Source organism: Phyllobates terribilis, unplaced genomic scaffold (genome assembly GCF_046119375.1).
Source record: "Phyllobates terribilis strain yellow unplaced genomic scaffold, ASM4611937v1 Scaffold_9__5_contigs__length_417890890, whole genome shotgun sequence".
NCBI classification, from domain to species: domain Eukaryota; kingdom Metazoa; phylum Chordata; class Amphibia; order Anura; family Dendrobatidae; genus Phyllobates; species Phyllobates terribilis.
The window spans coordinates 11,398,293-11,420,720 of record NW_027362769.1 but is presented as its reverse complement, the minus strand read 5'-3'; the positions used below and the strand labels follow the sequence as shown (position 1 = coordinate 11,420,720).

Below are 22,428 nucleotides of genomic sequence, written 5' to 3'. Positions count from 1 at the left end.
TCTTTAAAAAACCCTCCTACTCTGCATTCATTGCCTATATTAACTGCATCTGTTTTAACTCGTTTCCTGTATAAAAGACACTTGCCAACACACTCAATCAATCACACTCCAACCTCTCCATCATGGCCAAGACCAAAGAGCTGTCTAAGGACATGAGGGACAAAATTCTAGACCTGCACAAGGCTGGGAAGGGCTACAGGACAATAGGCAAGCAGCTTGGTGAGAAGGAAACAACTGTTGGCATAATTATTAGAAAATGGAAGAAACACAAGATGACTGTCAATCTTCCTCGGTCTGGGGCTCCATGAAAGTTTTTGCCTCGTGGGTTAAGAATGATTCTGAAACAGGTCAGGAATTGGGAACTCTAACTCTACATTATGCTGCTCCCGGATTAGGTAGCAAAATCCTGGAGATAGATTCACTTTAGCCCCTTCACTAGTGATGAGCGAGCACTAAAATGCTCGGGTGCTCGAAGCTCGGGTCGAGCACATTGGAATACTCGGGTGCTCGACCCGAGCAACAAGCCCAATGTAAGTCTATGGGAAACTCGAGCATTTTTCTGGCGGCCCCTCCCAGCGGTCTGCAGAAGGTCAAAAATTGCCCAAATCGATGGGAACGGTGCTCAATTAAACATCAGGCAGGCAAAATATATAGGCAGACAGGCAGGCAGGGTATATAGGAGGGTGCATGAAAAACATAGCAGGGAACTAGGAACACACTAGTGCCCTCTGATTTTCATGCACCCGTCTCTTTAAAAAAGCCGGCAATTCATCAGCGGCATACTCCGGTACCCGACAATTTAGAACAGAAAGAATAGAGCAACACACATAGATGAGATAGACAGAAGCATGTCAGTCACATATATAATAAGTAGAGTGACAGTGTTGGTTTCTGTACTTGTCATTTAGTGTTAAAATAAAGGATTTATTAAAAAAAAATAATAGTGTTTTTGTCTCTTTAAAAAAGCCGGCCGGCAATTCATCAGCGGCATACACCGGTACCAGACAATTTAGAACAGAAAGAATAGAGCATCACACATAGATTAGATAGATAGAAACATGTCAGTCACATATATAATAAGTACAGTGATAGTGTTGATTACTGTACTTGTCATTTAGTGTTAAAATAAAAGATTTATTAAAAAAAAAATTGGCGCGGGGTTCCCCGTAATTTTAATCTTTAGCGGAGGTTAAGCAGACAGCTGGGGCAGATGTTTGAAGCCTATGAAGGGGGTAATACCCATGGAGCTTCCCAGGCTACTAATATCAGCCCCCAGCTGAATACCTAGCCTTTACCAGCTAGTAAAATGGGGGACCCCCAAAAAAAATGACGTGGGGTCCCCCCTATTTTAATAGCTAGCAAAGGCTAGGCAGACAGCTGGGGGCTGATCTTAATAGCCAAGGAAGGGTGCCATGAATATTGGCCCCATCCGAGGCTAGAAACACCAGCCGTCAGCCGCCCCAGAAATGGCGCATCGATAGGACTAATTAAAGGACTTTATTCTGGGTGTTTGTGTTTTTTTTCTTTTAGACGCCTCTCCATTACTAACCTAGGCTTGATGTCAGCTGGCATTATAAGCTGACATCAACCCCAGCCCTATTACCCCACTGCCACCGCTACAGGGCAGTGGGATGAGCGAGGCTAAGTGCCAGAATTGGCGCATCCTATGGATGCGCCATTTCTTGGGCGGCTGACGGCTGGTGTTTCTAGCCTGGGAGGGGGCCAATATTCATGGCACCCTTTCTGGGCTATTAAGATCAGCCCCCAGCTTTCTGCCTAGCCTTTGCTAGGTATTCAGCTGGGGGCTGATATTAGTAGCCTGGGAAGCTCCGTGGGTATTACCCCCTTCCCACGCTTCAAACATCTGCCCCAGCCATCTGCTTAACCTCCGCTAGAGGCTAAAATTATGGGGAACCCTACGCCAATTTTTTTTTAAATAAATCCTTTATTTTAACACTAAATGACAAGTACAGTAATCAACACTATCACTGTACTTATTATATATGTGACTGACATGTTTCTGTCTATCTAATCTATGTGTGATGCTCTATTCTTTCTGTTCTAAATTGTCGGTTACCGGTGTATGCTGCTGATGAATTGCCGGCCGGCTTTTTTAAAGAGACGGGTGCATGAAAACACTATTATTTTTTTAAAATAAATCCTTTATTTTAACACTAAATAACAAGTACAGTAACCAACACTGTCACTGTACTTATTATATATGTGACTGACATGTTTTTATCTATCTAATCTATGTGTGATGCTCTATTTTTTCTGTTCTACATTGTCGGGTACTGGTGTATGCCGCTGCTGAATTGCCGGCTTTTCATGTTTCACTGTGAGCACTGTTCCCAGCAATTTGGGCAATCACTGTAATGCCACAACCACCATGCCTGTAACATTACAGTGAGTGGCAGACAATCGCTGCATGATTGGTGCTCTAAATAGCGCCAAACATGCTGGACGGGGACCCGAGCTCCTGCCCGAGCATCTTGAACGTACTCGGCGAGCTCCGAGCATCTTGAGTACTGAGATACTCGGGCGAGTACCCAGGAGTGGCGAGCATGCTCGCTTATCACTACCCTTCACCCCCCGCCTGTTTTCACCTCCATGACCAGGCCAAATTTTACAATTCTGAGCAGTGTCACTTTATGAGGTAATAACTCTGGAATGCTTCAATGAATCTGTAACGGGTCTGGGAGGTGGAACCTCTGAGCTACTATACAAAGGGCAGTCCTTGTAAGGAAGCGGGTGGCTCCCAGGGAAGGAGGGTAGGTAGACATGGCAAGTGACAAGGACAGTCTCAGGGTAGAAGGGCAGGGCGATCACAGCAAGTGACGGGGACAGTCTCTTGACAGGCGGGTGGTCACGGCAAGTGACGGGGACAGTCTCTTGACAGGCGGGTGGTCACGGCAAGTGACAACAGGGTAAGAGTCTCTAGGCAGGCTAGCAGGCGGGTAGAAGGTGAGCGCTCCCAGGTGAGCGGGTAAGAGTCTCTCAGCTAGCTGGCAGGTGATCACGGCAAGTGACGACTAAGACTCCAGGTAGGCTAGCAGGCAGGTAGCAGGTGAGCACTCCCAGGTGAGCGGGTAAGAGTCTCTGGACAGGCTGGCAGGCAAGCAGATATCAGGCAGGTATCCGGCAGGTACTTCCTGGTCCGCGGGCGGACTGATCCATAGACAGACTGGCAGGTGCTGGTAGGCAGACTGTCAGACCGCAGGATTGCAAGCAGGTAGACAGAAATCAGGCAGGAATCAGGCAGGTATCAGGCAGGTATCAGGCAAGTATCAGGCAATGGGACCTGAGGGCTGAAGCAGAGTTGAAAGACTATGCAACCACATTGCTCGGGCACCTCCATTTTGGAGGAGGTGCCTTATATATGGTGAGGTCCTCCGGCCATTGGCCGGGGACTGCTTAGGACGGCGCGCTCGGCCCCTTTAAGAGAGAGGGAGCGCGCGCGTGCCCTAAGCACAGTGACCGGGAAACAGCGCGCGCTGCCAGCAGAGAGGGAGGAGGACGCCGGGCTCGGAGCAGAGGGGTGAGGGGAACAGCGTCCCTGCCTAGCAGAGGGCAGGGACGCCGGCGCTACAGTACCCCCCCCTTTAGGCCCCACCTTTTTTAGGCCAGAGAGAAATTTATCAAGGATGAGAGGGGCATGTATGTTCTCCCGGGAGTCCCATGTTCTCTCCTCAGGACCAAACCCTTTCCAATCCACTAGAAAAAAGTTCTTTCCTCTTACCCTTTTGGAGGCCAGAATGTTCTCTACCTCAAACTCGTCTTCAGCGGAAACCTGAGCAGGAGGCCTACCTGTAGACTTGGAAAAAGAGTTAAGTACCACGGGTTTGAGTAGAGATACATGGAAGGAGTTAGGGATCCGCAAGTTGGCCGGGAGTTTCAATTTATAGGCCACCGGGTTGATTTGCTTTATAACTTCCAGTGGGCCGATGAACCGAGGCCCTAACTTGTAGGAAGGAATCTTGTGCCGGACAAATTTGGACGAGAGCCAGACTTTATCTCCAGGACGGAATTGCGGTGGATCCAGACGTCTTTTGCAGACTGGTTCTTCATCCGCTCGGATGACTGAAGAAGTGCGGATCTGGTACTCTCCCAAATGGAGGAAAATTCGCTAACAAGAGATTCCGCAGCCAGGTTGTCCACCGAGGTGGAGACGGGAAACGGGATCCGAGGATGCTGACCGTAGACTACAAAAAACGGGGATTTGGAGGAAGATTCGCTCTCGTGATTATTGTAGGAAAATTCGGCCCATGGTAAAAGATCCACCCAGTGGGAATGGTGAACATTAATAAAATGCCGGAGGTAACTGGTTAAATTTTGGTTGATCCGTTCTACTTGACCATTGGACTGTGGCTGATAAGCAGAAGAAAAGTCCAAGGTGACCCCCAGCAATTTACACATGGCTCGCCAAAAGCGAGAGGTGAACTGAACCCCTCGGTCGGATACAATGTGGAGAGGAAGACCATGAAGACGGAAAATATGATGTATAAAGTCTTTAGCCAACTCAGATGCAGACGGGAGGCCCGGCAGGGGAATGAAGTGAGCCATCTCAGAAAAGCGGTCAGCGACCACCCAAATGACCGTACAACCGGCAGAGACAGGGAGGTCCGTTATAAAGTCCATAGCTATATGCTGCCATGGGGCAGCAGGTACAGGAAGAGGAAGGAGGCGGCCGGCTGGCAGGTGTCTCGGAACCTTGTTGCGGGCGCAGGACACACAGGCTGAAACAAAGTCTATTACATCCTTGTGCAGGGTAGGCTACCAGTAATGCTGGGTAATAAGCTGGAGGGTCTTTTTCTGACCAGCGTGGCCAGCTAGCTTAGATGAGTGTGCCCAGTGTAGGACCTTCTCACGTTCACGTACTGTTACAAACGTCTTACCGGGTGGAAGACGATTTAGATTCACGGGGGCCACCTGCATTACTTTGGCGGGGTCGCTGATGTGCTTAGGCTCCTCCTCTAGATCAGAGACCAAAAAGGATCGGGACAAGGCATCAGCTTTGATGTTTTTGTCTGCCGGACGAAAATGAAGAATGAAATCAAAGCGGGCGAAGAACAAGGACCACCGGGCTTGGCGTGGGTTAAATCTCTGGGCACTCTGGAGGTAAGCCAAGTTCTTGTGGTCCGTGTAGATTATTACCGGGTGAAGAGCTCCTTCGAGCAGGTAACGCCACTCCTCCAGTGCCAGCTTAATTGCCAATAATTCTCGGTCTCCTATAGAATAATTGCGCTCAGAAGAGGAGAAGAGTTTGGAGAAGAAGCCGCAGGTTACCATTCTTCCGGAAGACGACTTTTGGGTGAGTACCGCTCTGGCTCCGGAGGAGGAAGCGTCAACTTCTAGGAAGAATTGTTTGTTGCCGTCCGGACGATGCAGCACAGGAGCGGAGGAGAAAGCTTGTTTCAAAGAAAGGAAGGCCTCCTCAGCTTCGGGCGGCCATTCTCTGGGATTAGCGCCCTTACGGGTGAGCGCAGAGATAGGGGCAGTCCGGGAAGAGAAGTGCGGAATGAAGAGGCGGTAGTAGTTGGCGAAGCCCAGGAACCGCTGAATAGCCTTCAAACCCTCCGGTCGGGGCCACTTCTGGATGGCAGACAGTTTCTCAGGATCCATTCATAGGCCGGTCTGAGAGATTATGTAGCCCAGAAACGGAAGCGAGGTCTGCTCAAAGAGGCACTTCTCATATTTTGCGTAGAGGTGGTTCTGCCTGAGCCTGAGCAGAACCTGACGAACGTCCCTCCGGTGAGTGAGAATATCCGGAGAGAAGACCAAGATGTCGTCCAGGTACACCACCACGCAGGAGTAGAGAAGGTCACGGAAGATGTCATTGACCAACTCTTGAAAGATGGCGGGAGCGTTACAGAGACCGAAGGGCATTACCAGGTATTCATAGTGGCCGTCCTGGGTGTTGAATGCCATCTTCCATTCATCCCCCTGACGGATACGGACCAGGTTATACACCCCACGGAGGTCCAGCTTGGTGAAGATTCTAGCACCCCTCAGACGGTCAAATAATTCGGGAATGAGCGGAAGAGGGTATTTATTTTTCACCGTGATCTGGTTAAGGCCTCTATAGTCTATACAGGGACGGAGTGAGCCGTTTTTCTTTTTGACGAAGAAGAAGCCTGCTCCCGCCGGGGAGGTAGATTTCCAGATAAATCCCCAGGCCAGAATCTCCTCAATATATTCAGACATGGACCGGGTCTCAGCAGCGGACAACGGGTAAATACACCCACGGGGAGGAGTAGCGCCGGGTATCAGGTCGATTGGGCAATCGTATGGTCTATGAGGGGGTAATGTCTCTGCTTCTCTTTTATTAAAGACGTCCGCATAAGACCAATAGGGAACTGGTTGGCCGGGTAGATTGGCTGGGGTAGGAGAAGGACGGGCAGGATGAACGGGAACTAAACAAATCTTATGGCAGTCCTGTCCCCAGCGAAGGACTTCTCCGGTCTGCCAATCAAGCACGGGTGCATGTTTCTGGAGCCAAGGTAGGCCTAGCAAGAGGGCGTGAGAGAGTCCAGGCAGAACATGGAAGAAGATGCTCTCAGAGTGCAGCATTCCCAATTGCAGAGTTATGGATTCGGTGATGAGTTGAATGGGATGCGGTAAGAGACCCCCATCCATGGAGGCGACAGATAAGGGTATAGCCAGGGGTTTGGTGGGAATGCGGTATTTCTCTACCAGGGATTGAGAAATGAGATTTCCGGCAGCTCCAGAGTCAAGTTGAGCTAGTTCAAAGTAACGGTTCTCCCCACAGATGATAGAGACCGACAGCATCAGAGATGGAGAGGGTTTACTCTTGTCTAGGACGACCTCTCTGAGCGATCCTAGACACAGGCGTTTCCCGACCTCTCCGGGCAGGAACGGATCCGGTGCTCCTTGCTGCCACAGTAGAAGCAGCTCCCCTCGGCACGGCGTAATTCTTGACGGGTTTTGACCATCTTTGTCTGGTCGACCTGCATAGGCTCGGGTGAGTGCGCCTGAGGAGTAACGGAGGAAGTGACGGGTTTCTGGAAGGTAGGGGCAAGGCGTGGAAACCTCCTCTCACGGGTGACCTCTTTGGTGCGCTCCTGGAACCGGATGTCAATCCGGGTGGCAAGTGTTATTCAGTCGTCGAGAGTGGTAGGAATGTCCCGACCGGCGAGTTTATCTTTAATACGGCCAGACAGACCCTCGCAGAAGACGGACACCAGGGCGTCATTATCCCAGGCAAGCTCCGAAGCAAGGGTACGGAACCGTATGGCATATTGGCCCACGGTGAGACTTCCTTGACGGAGGTGTAGCAGAGATGAGGCGGATGAGGTCTTCCGTCCTGGTTCGTCGAAGACTTTCCGGAAAGTCGTGAGAGAGGCTGGCAGGTTGGACACCAGGGGGTCTCCTCTCTCCCATAGAGGATTTAGCCAAGCCAGCGCCTCCCCCGTGAGATGGGACATGATGAAGGCTACTTTGGCTCGGTCGGTGGAAAACTGGTGTGCCAAAAGTTCGAAGTGCAGAGTGCACTGGTTAATGAAGCCCCGTGCCTGACCGGGATCTCCGCCAAAACGAGGCTGAGCGGAGAGGCGGGGACGCCATGGTATTGATGGGCAGGAGCGGTACCGGGGTAGTAAGAGTGCGAGTGGAAGCAGCTCCCGATGAGGCAGTCAGTGTGTCCAGGCGGGAGTTAACACTACGCAGGTGACTCAGGATGGACTCCTGTTGGGACCTCTGATGGGAAAGTTCATGACATAGGTCCGAGAGCGAGGGAGCTTGGGTGCCACCAGGTTCCATGGCCCGAGCAAACTGTAACGGGTCTGGGAGGTGGAACCTGTGAGCTACTATACAAAGGGCAGTCCTTGTAAGGAAGCGGGTGGCTCCCAGGGAAGGCGGGTAGGTAGACACGGCAAGTGACAAGGACAGTCTCAGGGTAGAAGGGCAGGGCAGTCACAGCAAGTGACGGGGACAGTCTCTTGACAGGCGGGTGGTCACGGCAAGTGACAGGGACAGTCTCTTGACAGGCGGGTGGTCACGGCTAGTGACAACAGGGTAGGAGTCTCTAGGCAGGCAGGGGGTCACAGCAAGTGACGGCAGAGCCTCCAGGTAGGCTAGCAGGCAGGTAGCAGGTGAGCACTCCCAGGTGAGCAGGTAAGAGTCTCTGGACAGGCTGGTGGTCACAGCAAGTGACGGCTAAGCCTCCAGGTAGGCTAGCAGGCGGGTAGCAGTTGAGCGCTCCCAGGTGAGCGGGTAAGAGTCTCTCAGCTAGCTGGCAGGTGATCACGGCAAGTGACGGCTAAACCTCCAGGTAGGCTAGCAGGCAGGTAGCAGGTGAGCGCTCCCAGGTGAGCGGGTAAGAGTCTCTGGACAGGCTGGCAGTAAGGCAGATATCAGGCAGGTATCTGGCAGGTACTTCCTGGTCCGCGGACGGACTGATCCATAGACAGACTGGCAGGTGCTGGTAGGCAGACTGTCGGACCGCAGGATTGCAAGCAGGTAGACAGAAATCAGTCAGGAATCAGGCAGGTATCAGGCAAGTATCAGGCAACGGGACCTGAGGGCTGAAGCAGAGTTGAAAGACTATGCAACAACATTGCTCGGGCACCTCCATTTTGGAGGAGGTGCCTTATATATGGTGAGGTCCTCCGGCCTTTGGCCGGGGACTCCTTAGGACGGCGCGCGCGGCCCCTTTAAGAGAGAGGGAGCGCGCGCGCGCGTGCCCTAAGCACGGTGACCGGGAAGCAGCGCGCACTGCCAGCAGAGTGGGAGGAAGACGCCGGGCACGGAGCGGAGAGGTGAGGGGAACGGCGTCCCTGCCTAGCAGGAGGCAGGGACGCCGACGCTACAGAATCCCAATGATTCTGAGAATGTTTTCATGTTTTCTTGACATATTGTTCTTCATGATAGTGGTAAAATTTGATAAGTATGACATGCGTTTATTTGTGAAAAAAATCGGAAATTTGGCGGAAATTTAGAACATTTTTTACTTTTCAATCTTTTAACATCTATGCCCTTAAATCAGAGAGTTATGTCACACAAAATAGTTAATAAGTAACATTTCCCACATGCTTGCTTTACATCAGCCCAATTTTTGAAACATAAGTTTATTTTGTTAGGAAGTTAAAAGGGTTAAAAGTTCACCAGCGATTTCTAATTTTTCCAACATAATTAAAAAAACTATTTTTTTAGGGACTACATCACATTAGAAGTGACTTTGAGAGGTCTATATGACCGAAAACACCCAAAAGTGACACTATTCTAAAAACTGCACCGCTCAAGGTGCTCAAAACCACATTCAAGAAGTTTATTAATCTTTCAGATGCTTCCCAGGAACTGAAGCAATGTGAAAAGAAAAAAGAAAATTTTTTTTTTTTTTTACAAAATTTTTACTTTAGAAACAATTTTTTTATTTTCTCAAAGGTAACAGGAGAAAATGACAACACAATTTGTTGTGTAATTTCTACTGAGCAAGCCGATACCCAGTATGTTGGGGAAAACTACTGTTTGGGTGCACGACAGGGCTTGGAAGGGAAAGAGCACCATTTGACTTTGGCTGGAATCGGGAACAGACGCCATATCGGATTTGGAGAGCCCCTGATGTGCCTAAACAGTGAAAAACCCCACAAATTACCCCATTTTGGAAACTAGACCCCTCAGGGAATTTATCTATATGTGTGGTGAGCACCTTGAATCCCTAGGTGTTTCACAGAATTTTATAAAGTTCAGTCAAGATAATGAAAAATCATATTTTTCAAACAAAAATGTTGTTTTAGCTCTAAATTTTGTGTTTGCACAGGGGTAACAGGAGAAAATGTATTGTACAATTTGTTGTGAAATTTCTCTTCAGATACCCCATATGTGTTGAAAAACTACTGTTTGGGTACAAGGCAGGGCTCAGAAGGGAAGGAGCGCCATTTGAGTGCAAAATTGTGTGGAATAGATAGCCGGTGCCATGTCAGGTTTGCAGAACCCCTGATGTTCCTAAACAGTTCAAAACCCCCACAAGTGCCCAATTTTGGAAACTAGACTCACAAAGAAATTGCTGTAGATGTGTGGTGAGCACCTTGAGCCCCCAAATGGTTCACAGAAGTTTATAAAGTAGAGCCATGAAAATAAAAAAAATATTTTTTTTCCACAGAGATGTTATTTTATTCATACTATTTATTTTCACAAGGGTAACAGGAGAAAATGTATGCCCAAAATTGTTGTGCAATTTTGCCTGACTATGCCGATATCCCACATGTGGGGGAAAACTACTGTTAATGAGTATGGCAGGTCTTGGAAGGAAAGGAGCACCGTCTGACTTTTTTAATGCAAAATTGGCTTGAATTGAGAGCAAACACCATGTCGCGTTTGGAAAGCCCCTGATGGGCCTAAACAGCTGAAACCCCCTCACAAGTAACTATTTTGGAAACTAGACCCTCCATGGAACTTGCCTAGGTGTGTGGTGAGCACCTTGAACCCCCAGGTGATTCACAGAAGTTTATAATGAAGAGCTGTGAAAATAAAAAATCACATTTTTTCCACTAAAATGTTGTTTTAGCTCGAATTTTTTTATTTTCACAAGGAAACAGGAGAAAATGGACCCCAAAAATTGTTGTACAATGTCTCCTGAGTATGCCAATACCCCATATGTGGGGGAAAACTACTGTTTGGGCGCACGGCAGGGCTCGGAAGGGGAAAAGTGACATTTTGGAATGGTCTGCGGGCATCATGTTGTATTTGGAGAGCTTCAATGTGCCTAAACAATGGAAGCCCCCCACAAGTGACCAATTTTGGAAACTAGAACCCCCAAGGAATTTATCTGGATGTGTGGTGAGCACTTTGAACCCCAAGGTCTTTCACAGAAATTTATAGTGTTGAGCCGTGAAAATTTAAAAAATAACATTTATTCCACAAAAATATTCCTTTAACCCCAAATTTCTTATTTTAGCAAAACTAACAGGAGAAAATGAACTCCACAATTTGTTGTGCAATTTCTCCTGAGTATGCTGATACCCCATATGTGGGGGAAAACTACTGTTTGGGCACACTGCAGGGCTTTGAAAGAAAGGAGTGACATTTGGAATGCAGACTTTGAAAATTTGTGGATGCCCTCAAAGCATGTCTGGGGTATAGTCATGTGGAGCAGTGGAGTAGTATACAAAACATCAACACTCAAATATTGCCAAATTTCTGGCTTCTTCACTATCCCCATGTGAAAAACAAGGCCCCAAAATGTCCTAATCTCTACGACATCTACAGGGGTCCAGTTGGCAAGTGATGAAGTGGGATTTTGGGATAAAAATTGTGTGTACAAATTTGTCTGGGACATCATGAGATTTACAGAGAAAAACACTTTTAAAAAGTCAATTTCTGTGAGGCTAGTAGTGTCAAATTGGAATCCTGATTACGCCACAAAATCTGGAATCTGTGGCTCATAATTTTTGTGAGGTGAGCTCCATAGGGGCTTACTAACTGCTGGCCCACCAGTTTCCCTGCGATCAACCTAAGGTAGCCTTTCTAATGTCCCATCTTGATGGAGAGGCCCTGGCATGGCTCAATCCTTTGTGGAAAAGAGGAGATACGATAATCTCAGACCTGCAGACATTCCTAGAGGCGTTCTGCAAGGTATTTGGCAAACCAGGGCGAGTTACTTCTGCTGCCTCATCCGCTCCACTATTACAACCAGAAATGAACAAACAATTATTTCTGGAGGTAGACACTTCATCTTCTGGGCTAAAGCAGTTCTCACCCAAAAATCCTCCTCTGCCTTTATGGTGACCTGTGGATTCATCTCCAAGGCCTTTTCTGCCACTGAGCACAACTATTTGAATGGTGTTCAAGAGTTGTTGGCAATTAAGATGGCTCTAGAGGAGTGTCGGTACCTTCTCGAGGGAGCAGTCCATCCAGTTGTCATTTATACAGACAAAAAGAACCTGGCCTATATACAGTCCATGCAAAGACTGAACAAGTGCAAGGCTAGGTAGTCGTTATTTTTTGCCCATTTTGATTTTGTTCGGCAATTCCAGCCAGCTGGCAAAAACATCAAAGCTGATGCACTTTACTGCTACTTCCTGCCCACCGACCAAAAGGAAGAACCGCAACTCATCATTGAGTCATCCAAGATGGTTACTGTGGCTTCAGTAAACTTGTTCCAAATTCCGCCTGATAAGACCTTGGTGTCAGAATTAACAAAAGGTGAGTTCTACTATGGGGGAACTCCTCCAAGGCGGCCAGTCATAGAAAGACATTGCAGCTCACATCACATCACTACTGGTGGTCCACCATGAGTAAGGAAATCATGGAGCTCATTTCCGCCTGTCCTTATTGTGCCCGCAACAAAACTCCTGCCATCCTGTTACAGCATTGATCATAGTCTGGACATCAGTGTTTCAGGCAACTTCATTGTCTGGAACACTGAAAACGCTGGGATTGGCTGTTCAGAATTGAACAGCCAATCACAGTGATAATAGTTGCAGAGGGGCCACACCACCCCCCGTGGCTACGAGTCCCGATGCCCTGCTATCAGAAACAGCATGCACCTACATGCAATCACCGTGCGTTTTGTCATGGTGATCGCATGAATAGCATGACATATATACTTCATTGGTCGGGAAGTCCTTCCCTTCCATCACATATATATACTTCAAATGTCGGGAAGGGGTTAAAGCAACAACATGTTACGTCAAGCTGAAGAGATTTTGTTTGATCCAAACCTGAAAATTAGCTAATGAGTGGTTCAATTTTTTCTTTAGTATAGTACACCAAAGATAAGAAATAACATTAAGCTATCATTGCAACAAAGCTTTAGCCTTTGTAAGGGTGTTCCAATATTTCATTAAACAGCCAATTATTTCCGTATGTTCAGATGCTTCAGACAATGAGTCCTTCAATGAAGAGTAACCATCTAAGACTTTGAGTAATGTAAGAAAAGTAAAGTAAAATTTTGGTGCATGGACTTTGTTCAGATTTTTCAATTTATGGAAAATACAGAACATTGATCTGGGTTGCCTGTTTGCAATGTTTAATCCACTACTCCAGAGTTTTTTTTTTTAATTTCAGCACTGGAGTGGTGCCATTAATATAAGTTCCCTGACCCTGACTCACCAGCTACTGTCTTCAGCTCTTCACAGCGCCATTTCAGTCCCGATCTGCCATCTTGTGACCTCAACATCTGACTCACCGTAAGTCAGGGCTAACGGTCACAAGCTCTCAATGTAAGTTTATGAGCCTCGTTACGACTCTCAGACTTAGATTGAGTAGTGATTTACGGATCGCCCAGTAATACTGGAGCGACGCCGCAGGTCACACAACCTGCAAAAGACTGACCAGAGCAGCACTGGTAGAGAATGAAGATGGTGGCTAGTAAGTATGATACTAGGTGCAGGGAAATTAGATTAGTGGCACCACTCAGGCTGTAAAATTAAGAAAATGCTTGAGTTGTGCTTTACAGAAATTGCAATGAAGTAACAAACTGAATATTTCCGTATACATTAAAGGCAGACAATGAACAGTCACAACATATCAGCTATGTTATTATTTAGTTTACTGAATATTATCCATTTAAGGTTATTGGATTTATTCCTATATGAAAACAGAGAATAAGGTTTTAAACATAGCATTATGAAAAAACACACTCTTAAATATTCCAGATTAATATTAGTTTTCATTTTTTTAAATATACATTTTTATATACTGATATGTATTTCTGATGTTCTTACATGTAGCAATAATAATGATCATAATGCAAAGAAACCTACTCCAGGAAGAGACCAGTGTTCTGACGAAATGTGCTTGATGGCTAGGATTTCCAGCATTTTCTTAGATTTTTTTCTACTAATAGATCCATCATTGTTTCTCTTCCACCTGCAGAAAGGAAAAAAAAAAGTACAAAAAAACATAATGAAAAATTCTTATAATATTATATACAGTACTGGCCAAAAGTATTGGCACCCCTGCAATTCTGTCAGATAATACTCAGTTTCTTCCTGAAAATAATTGCAATCACAAATTCTTTGGTATTATTCTCTTCATTTAATTTGTCTTCAATGAAAAAAACACAAAAAGAATTGACCTAAAGCCAAATTGGATATAATTCCACACCAAACCTAAAAAAGGGGGTGGACAAAAGTATTGGCACCCTTTGAAAAATCATGTGATGCTTCTCTAATTCGTGTAATTAACAGCACCTGTAACTTACCTGTGGCACCTAACAGGTGTTGGCAATAACTAAATCACACTTGCAGCCAGTTAACATGGCTTAAAGTTGACTCAACCTCTGTCCTGTGTCCTTGTGTGTACCACATTGAGCATGGAGAAAAGAAAGAAGACCAAAGAACCGTCTGAGGACTTGAGAAAGCATGAGCAATCTCAAGGCTACAAGTCCATCTCCAAAGACCTGAATGTTCCTGTGTCTTCCGTGCACAGTGTCATCAAGAAGTTTAAAGCCCATGGCACTGTGGCTAACCTCCCTAGATGTGGACGGAAAAGAAAAATTGACGAGAGATTTCAACGCAAGATTGTGTGGATGGTGGATAAAGAACCTCGACTAACATCCAAACAAGTTCAAGCTGCCCTGCAGTCCGAGGATACAACAGTGTCAACCCGTACTATCCGTCGGCGTCTGAATGAAAAGGGACTGTATGGTAGGATACCCAGGAAGACCCCACTTCTTACCCCGAGACTTAAAAAAGCCAGGCTGAAGTTTGCAAAAACTTACCTGAAAAAGCCTAAAACGCTTTGGACGAATGTTCTCTGGTCAGATGAGACAAAAGTAGAGTTTTTGGGAAAAAGCATCAACATAGAGTGTACAGGAAAAAAAAAGAGGCATTCAAAGAAAAGAACACGGTCCCTACAGTCAAACATGGCGGAGGTTCCCTGATGTTTTGGGGTTGCTTTGCTGCCTTTGGCACTGGACTGCTTGACCGTGTGCATGGCTTTATGAAGTCTGAAGACTACCAACAAATTTTGCAGCATAATGTAGGGCCCAGTGTGAGAAAGCTGGGTCTCCCTCAGAGGTCATGGGTCTTCCAGCAGGACAATGACCCAAAACACAATTCCAAAAGCACTATAAAATTGTTTTAGAGAAAGCACTGGAGACTTCTAAGGTGGCCAGCAATGAGTCCAGACCTGAATCCCATAGAACACCTGTGGAGAGATCTCAAAATGGCAGTTTGGAGAAGGCACCTTTCAAATATCTGGGACCTGGAGCAGTTTGCCAAAGAAGAATGGTCTACAATTCCAGCAGAGCATTGTAAGAAACTCATTGATGGTTACCGGAAGCGGTTGTTCGCAGTTATTTTGGTTAAAGGTTGTGCAACCAAGTATTAGGGTGAGGGTGCCAATACTTTTGTCTGGCCCTTTTTTGGAGTTTTGTGTGAAATGATCAATGATTAGATTTTTGCTTCATTCTCTTTTGTGTTTTTTCCTTGCAAGCAAATTAAATGAAGAGAATAATACCAAAGAATTTGTGATTGCAATCATTTTCAGGAAGAAACTGAGTATTATCTGACAGAATTGAAGGGGTGCCAATACTTTTGGCCAGCACTGTATATAATATATATAAATGGCTGATTTTTTAGAATAACACAATATGAAAACCAGTTAAGCAGACAGTAATAATATTATAGTGAAGTAATGTTCTTTTATTGCTAAGTCATGTTTGTACTGCGTGATATGTTATCCTGCACTTGCAATGGGCTGTTAGACCACTATGGATTCTACATCATCAGAGAAGTAGGCACAAGACAGTTTTATGGATGCCAGTCTCCATGAGAAGGCAGTGTCAGTCAGCAGAACTTCTTGTAGTAAAAGCCCTACACCTATGTGGTAGAGATTGTTGTGCCACTGAGACACTGAAATTGAGCAAATAGGAGTACTAAGTCAAGCATCAAGCAAGTGAGCTTAGAGTTGGCTATGGGTAGAAGAATCCTATTTGAACATTTCAGCAGTTGGGGTTTTAGTCAGTCAATGAGTGGGAGCCAAGGATTTCTAATAGTGGGACCCACTGATTTAGGAGTCAGTATATGTGTGTTCACAGCAAAGCTTTGGGAGCATTGGCAGAAGCATGCAATCCTTAGCGTCTGATAGAGCATTTTGTGTATGAGCACCAGGCTGGTTTGCATTGGACCAAGGAAAGTAGCAATCCAGTAAAAAATAGAAGCCTGTAGTAAGAACTGACTGCTTGAACACCTAACAAAAGGCCTGTAGAGTATTTACCTAGCCTGTGTGCACGTGGAACAGAGATGGAGGAGAACAGGGATAATTCTGTAAATGGCCAAATCATAAGCTGAACAATTGCTAGTAGTGAGCCATCCTCCTGCAAAGTACAACCAATGCCAAGTTATCTTTTGTGACTTAATTTGTACTGTAAAAGCAAACACAATTTGTGCGTCAAGTTCAAGTTAAAGGGGTTTTCCCATGAACAAAAGTTCATTTTAAAAATGGTCGCTGTCTGACCGTGTATGGAACATACCACATCTCCTGGGCAGGGGAGGAAACAACAGACAATACAGACATTACAGCAGGGGATCACAGAGGATTCATTTTGTGAGGTAAAATATTGTTTAATAACAGGCAGTGAAATGTTTTACCTCACAAAATGCATCTTCTACAATCCCCTGCTGTAATGTCTGTATTGTCTTTTGTTTCCACAGACAGACACAGAATTTTTAGAATTAACTTTTTTTTTGTGGGAAAACTCCTTTAATTGAACTATCTGTACTGTTTCTGTTCCAGATTGTGTAGAAGTGCTATTCTATTTGAAGAGAGGTTGTCCAAATATCAAAGCCATAACTAAATTTGGTCTAGCCGGTTGTTATGTTGCATACACTGGTAGGGTAAGTGTTGGGAAGCAAACATTTTTCTTTAAATTCAGCAGTGAGTGGTGAGGTTATTTAGTAAAGGGTAACAGCAAAGCACTGGACAATGATAGACAAGTGGTTCCTACGACACCATGAGTGGTACTTATGCTGCAGACATAGGTAATAACTTCCTGCCTGTTTTCAATGACATCATAAGTTTTACCCCATAACATACTGAAAAATGGGAATATTGACAAAAAAAACAGTAATTCTGTCATTTTGGGGTATTGTTTTTTTAATTTTTACTTTTCAGAAAATTTGACTAGGTAATCTTCTTCTAGTTTTACTAGTTGATACGGTTATAAGCAATATCAAATTTATGTAGGGTTTTTTCTTTAACTACCTAAAAAAATAAATACACTTGCAAAAGAAATTTTGGCTTTAGTCACCATATTATGAGAGTCATATATTTTTTTTTTAGGTCAATACCTTGACAAATGTATTGGGGCTTATTTTTTGAGGCTAAGATCTGTAATTTTTATTGGAAACATTTTAGGGTCCATACTACTTCTTGATCTTTTTTTCGACTATTTTTTGTTTAGGAAATTGAAAAAAACAGCAAATAATCAATTTAGATTTTTTTCCACTTCATTGTTTACCATATGAGATAAATCATTTTATAATTGTTATTTCAGGCAATCACAAATGCAAAAATCATTTTATTCTCTCGGCTCCCCTAAGTATTCATTTTTGTTGTTTTATTTAAATCCTCCATAAGGTTCCAGAGATATAGACCTTATTATTTAGTGCTAATTTTAAGGGCTTTACCAAGGGGCAATACTCACATGTTAACAGCCTAAAGATGCACCCCAATGAGCAAAACCACCTTGGTGAAAATCATAAAAGTAACACTTAATATAAAAGCTCATATCTCCAAAACTGTAAGGTGGATTTAAAATAAAACAGAAAAACAAAACAAAGAAATACTCAGGAGAGCAGCAGGAACAAAAAGAGAGGAAAAGCTGCCTACTTTTAACCTAGTCACAGTTCCTCTTTAAGCACTCCAGGCTAGGCTCCAATTGCTATTTAACCCCTTCAAAACATATGACGTATATAAATGCCATATGTTGCCTCCGTCCCTTTGATGCGGGCTCTGGCACTGAGCCCGCATCATTTCAGGCACATGACAGCTAATCTGATCTGCTGTCATGTGCCCCTAACAGTCACAGGGGAATCGCAATTCACCCACAGCTGTTAGCATGTCAATCTCTGACAGCGGCATTTAACATGGCCATTAACATGGCCATTTAACAGGAAGCGCTTCATAAGACCCGCCTATCGGTGCTCCCGTCACATGATCACAGGGCACCAATGGCTTGGCATAACAAGCCCAGCTATGTGTTGCACAGGTGATCAGACAATCGCAGCTTCTAGTCTCCCTTGGCGACTATTGAAGCAAGTAGAGAGTGTAAAAAAATGTTTTTAAAAATATAAAAAAAGTAAAAAAATAGAAAAGTTCAAATCAACCCCTTTTCATCCCATTCAAAGCAAAACAAAACAAAAAAAAAAATACACATATTTGGTATTTGGGGCGCGTCCTTTACCGGCAGCACCTCCTGGGGTTTTCCTGGCATCCGCGGGCTCTCCCTCACTCGTGCCAATTTATGCTGGGTGAGTAACTTTAGTCAAATTTGGGTACCTATTGGACATTGCATCCTATGCTAATATGGTGTAGTATATTTATATACCGAACTCAATACTTGGACTTCAACTCGGTTACTATTTATTACCTGCAATTTGCACATGATATTTACCTATTCTTATTTATACCAAGGTGATTTCTGTCTTATAATGGGGTATTTTCCGCATTGGCGGCATATCCATATTCCTTTCATCTATTTATTCATATATTTATATCTCATTCCATCTTTTATATATCAATACCTATATGTACCCATAAGTGTTGGACTGCCCTGTGTTGATTTCCAGGGAATGCCTCGTCTCTGGCACCTTCTTTCCTCATCCCCCTGCTTTTGTCATTTTTGTATTACTTTTACCACTTTGATAACCTATTATTAATAAAGATTTTGTCTCTTTGCCATATTACTTCTTGGTTCTCCTTCCTTGCACATATTTGGTATTGCCACGTTCAGAATCGCCCAATCTATCAATATTTAAAAATAATTAATTCGATCGGTAAATGGCGTAATGAGAAAAAAAATTAAAAAGATAGAATTATGGTTTTTTGGTCACCACAACATTGGAATAAAATGCAATTACCGGCGATCAGAACATCTTATCTACACCAAAATAGTATCAATAAAATCGTCAACTCGGTGTGCAAAAAATAAGCCATCTCACACCCCAGATCTAGAAAAATGGAGACGCTACAGGACTCAGCAAATGGTGCCCTTTTTTTTTTTTTTTTTTTTACAAACTTTGGTTTGTTTTTCCATCACTTAAATAAAAAAATAACCTATGCATGTTTGGTATGAACTCATAATGACCTGGAGAATCATAATGGCAGGTCAGTTTTAGCGTTTAGTGAACATGGTAGAAAAAAAAACATTGTGCAATTGTACTTTTTTTGCAATTTCTCATACGCACAGGCCGCACTTAGAATTTGTTATTCTGTTTTCCAGTACACCATATTGTAAAATCAATGGTGTTGTTCAAAAGTAAAACTCGTCTGGCAAAAAACAAGCTCTCACATGGACATATTGACAGAGAAATAAAAAAGTTATGGCTCTGGGAAGAAAAGGAGCAAAAAACGAAAACGCAAAATTGGAAAATGGCCTAGGGGTGAAGGTGTTAAACTATATTAGTATTTAAATAGGTTCTTAAACCAAGTGTCTAAATAACTCATTAAGAGAAATCAACAAATTCAGATGACATACACCTAAGGCATAGCATCTTCTAGAATGCCAATAGACTTTAAACATCCAAGCAGTCAACACTTTGCATTGATATTTTATAATGTTAGTGTAGTGTAGAGTAAGCATCTTGCAGGAGATTGTGCAGCTATGAGGGTGAGGAGCTGGCTGTCAGACACAACCAGGCTCCCTAAGGAGAAGGCCGACATGATTTATTATCATGTTTGCCTTCTTGATTGCTGTGTACACAATGGTGAACAAGTGCTGTGTACAGTACAGACCAAAAGTTTGGACACACCTTCTCATTAAAAGATTTTTCTGTATTTTCATGACTATGAAAATTGTACATTCACACCGAAGGCATCAAAACTATGAATTAACACATGTGGAATTATATACTTAACAAAAAGTGTGAAACAACTGAAAATATGTCTGATATTCTAGGTTCTTCAAAGTAGCCACCTTTTGCTTTGATGATTGCTTTGATGACTCTTGGCATTCTCTTGCTGAGCTTCAAGAGGTAGTCACCGGAAATGGTCTTCCAACAATCTTGAAGGAGTTCCCAGAGATGCTTACTACTTGTTGGCCCTTTTACCTTCACTCTGCGGTCCAGCTCACCCCAAACCATCTCGATCAGGTTCAGGTCTGGTGACTGTGGAGGCCAGGTCATCTGGCGTAGCACCCCATCACTCTCGTTCTTGGTCAAATAGCCCTTACACAGCCTGGAGGTGTGTTTGGGGTCATTGTCCTGTTGAAAAATAAATGATGGTCCAACTAAACGCAAACTGGATGGAATAGCATGCCGCTGCAAGATGCTGTGGTAGCCATGGTGGTTCAGTATGCCTTCAATTTTAAATAAATCCCCAACAGTGTCACCAGCAAAGCACCCCCACACCATCACACCTCCTCCTCCATGCTTCATGGTGGGAACCAGGCATGTAGAGTCTATTCATTCAACTTTTCTGCGTCGCACAAAGACACGGTGGTTGGAACCAAAGATCAAAAATTTGGACTCATCAGACCAAAGCACAGATTTCTACTGGTCTAATGTCCATTCCTTGTGTTCTTTATCCCAAACAAGTCTCTTCTGCTTGTTGCCTGTCTTTAGCAGTGGTTTCCTAGCAGCTATTTTAACATGAAGGCCTGCTGCACAAAGTCTCCTCTTAACAGTTGTTGAAGAGATGTGTCTGCTGCTAGAACTCTGTGTGGCATTGACCTGGTCTCTAATCTGTTAACCTGAGATTTCTGAGGCTGGTGACTCGTATAAACTTATCCTCAGAAGCAGAGGTGACTCTTGGTCTTCCTTTCCTGGGGCGTTCCTCATGTGAGCCAGTTTCATTGTAGCGCTTTGTAGCATCGGCGTCTCTGCCCCCTGCCAGGCAGAGACGCCGTCCCTCTCACCTCCCCGCTCCCCACGAGGCATCCTCCTGCGCTCCTCTTCATGCTGCTGCCGGCGAGCGCAGCTTCCAGGGCACTGTGCTTAGGGCGCGCGTGCTCCCCCTCTCTTAAAGGGGCAGCGTGTGCCGTCCTAAGGAGTCCCCGGCCAATAGCCGGAGGACCTCCCATATATAAGGCACCTCCTCCAACATGGAGGTGCCCGAGCATTAGTTGATGCACAGCATACTTACCTCTGCTTCAGCCCTCAGGTCCAGTCGCCAGCCTGACTACTGTTCCAGTCCGCCAGTCTGACTACTCTCCAGCTCGACAGTCTGTCTTCCGTTCTACCCGCCAGTCTGTCTATGGGTAAGTCCGCCTACTTCCCAGGAAGCACCTGCCAGTTATCTGCCTGCTACCTGCCGTGCCTGCTAGCCCGCTCACCTGGGAGCACTCGCCTGTTACCTGCATGTTACCTGCTAGTCTTCCTGGAGGATCTGCCGTCAAGTGCTGTGACCACCCGCCTGCTAACCTAGAGACTTCAGCCTGCTTGGCCATCACTTGCCGTGACCACCTGATAGCCTACCTGGAGGCTCCTGCTGTCACTTGCCATGACCACCCGCCTGCTAACCTAGAGACTTCAGCCTGCTTGGCCGTCACTTGCCGTGACCACCTGATAGCCTACCTGGAGGGTCCTGCTGTCACTTGCTGTGACTACCCGTCTGCTAACCTAGAGTCTTCAGCCTGCTCTGCCGTCACGTGCCGTGACCACCTGTCAACTAACCCAGAGACTTCTGCCTGCTTGTTGTGTCCATCTGCTATACCGGTCAGTCCCAGTCTGCTGACCCATGGGAGCCACCTGCTCTCTTACAAGGTCGTCCCCAGAGTAGCACCTGGTCCCTCTGCTCGGTCCCTCCCTGGTCACAGAGTCTTTAGCCGCCGTACGACCAGGGTCGGTCTGAGTTGATACTTAGTTACGCCCCTCTGGGTCCCTCCTTACACCGCGGCACAGAGGTTCCACCACCTGGATCTGTAACACGCTTGATGATTTTTGCAACTGCACTTGGGGACACTGACCTTCATTTCTTAAAGTAATGATGGCTACTCGTTTTTCTTTAGTTAGCTGCTTTTTTCTTGCCATAATACAAATTCTAACAGTCTATTCAGTAGGACTATCAGCTGTGTATCCACCAGACTTCTGCACAACACAACTGATGGTCCCAACTCCATTTATAAGGGAAGAAATCCCACTTATTAAACCTGACAGGGCACACCTGTGAAGTGAAAACCATTTCCGGTGACTACCTCTTGAAGCTCATAAAGAGAATGCCAAGAGTATGCAAAGCAGTCATCAAAGCAAAAGGTGGCTACTTTGAAGAACCTAGAATATAAGACATATTTTCAGTTGCTTCACA

General features: G+C 45.2%; 1 protein-coding gene across 1 annotated transcript in view; it reads right to left on the bottom strand.

Moving 5' to 3' along the window:
- The window catches only part of TRPM2 (transient receptor potential cation channel subfamily M member 2), a 1,046,990-nt gene that overhangs the window by 87,625 nt on the left and 936,937 nt on the right, over nt 1-22,428 (bottom strand). Inside the window, exon 33 of the mRNA XM_073646321.1 lies at nt 13,725-13,830. Coding sequence (XP_073502422.1) covers nt 13,725-13,830 — 106 coding nt within the window. The remainder of the gene's footprint in view (nt 1-13,724; nt 13,831-22,428) is intronic.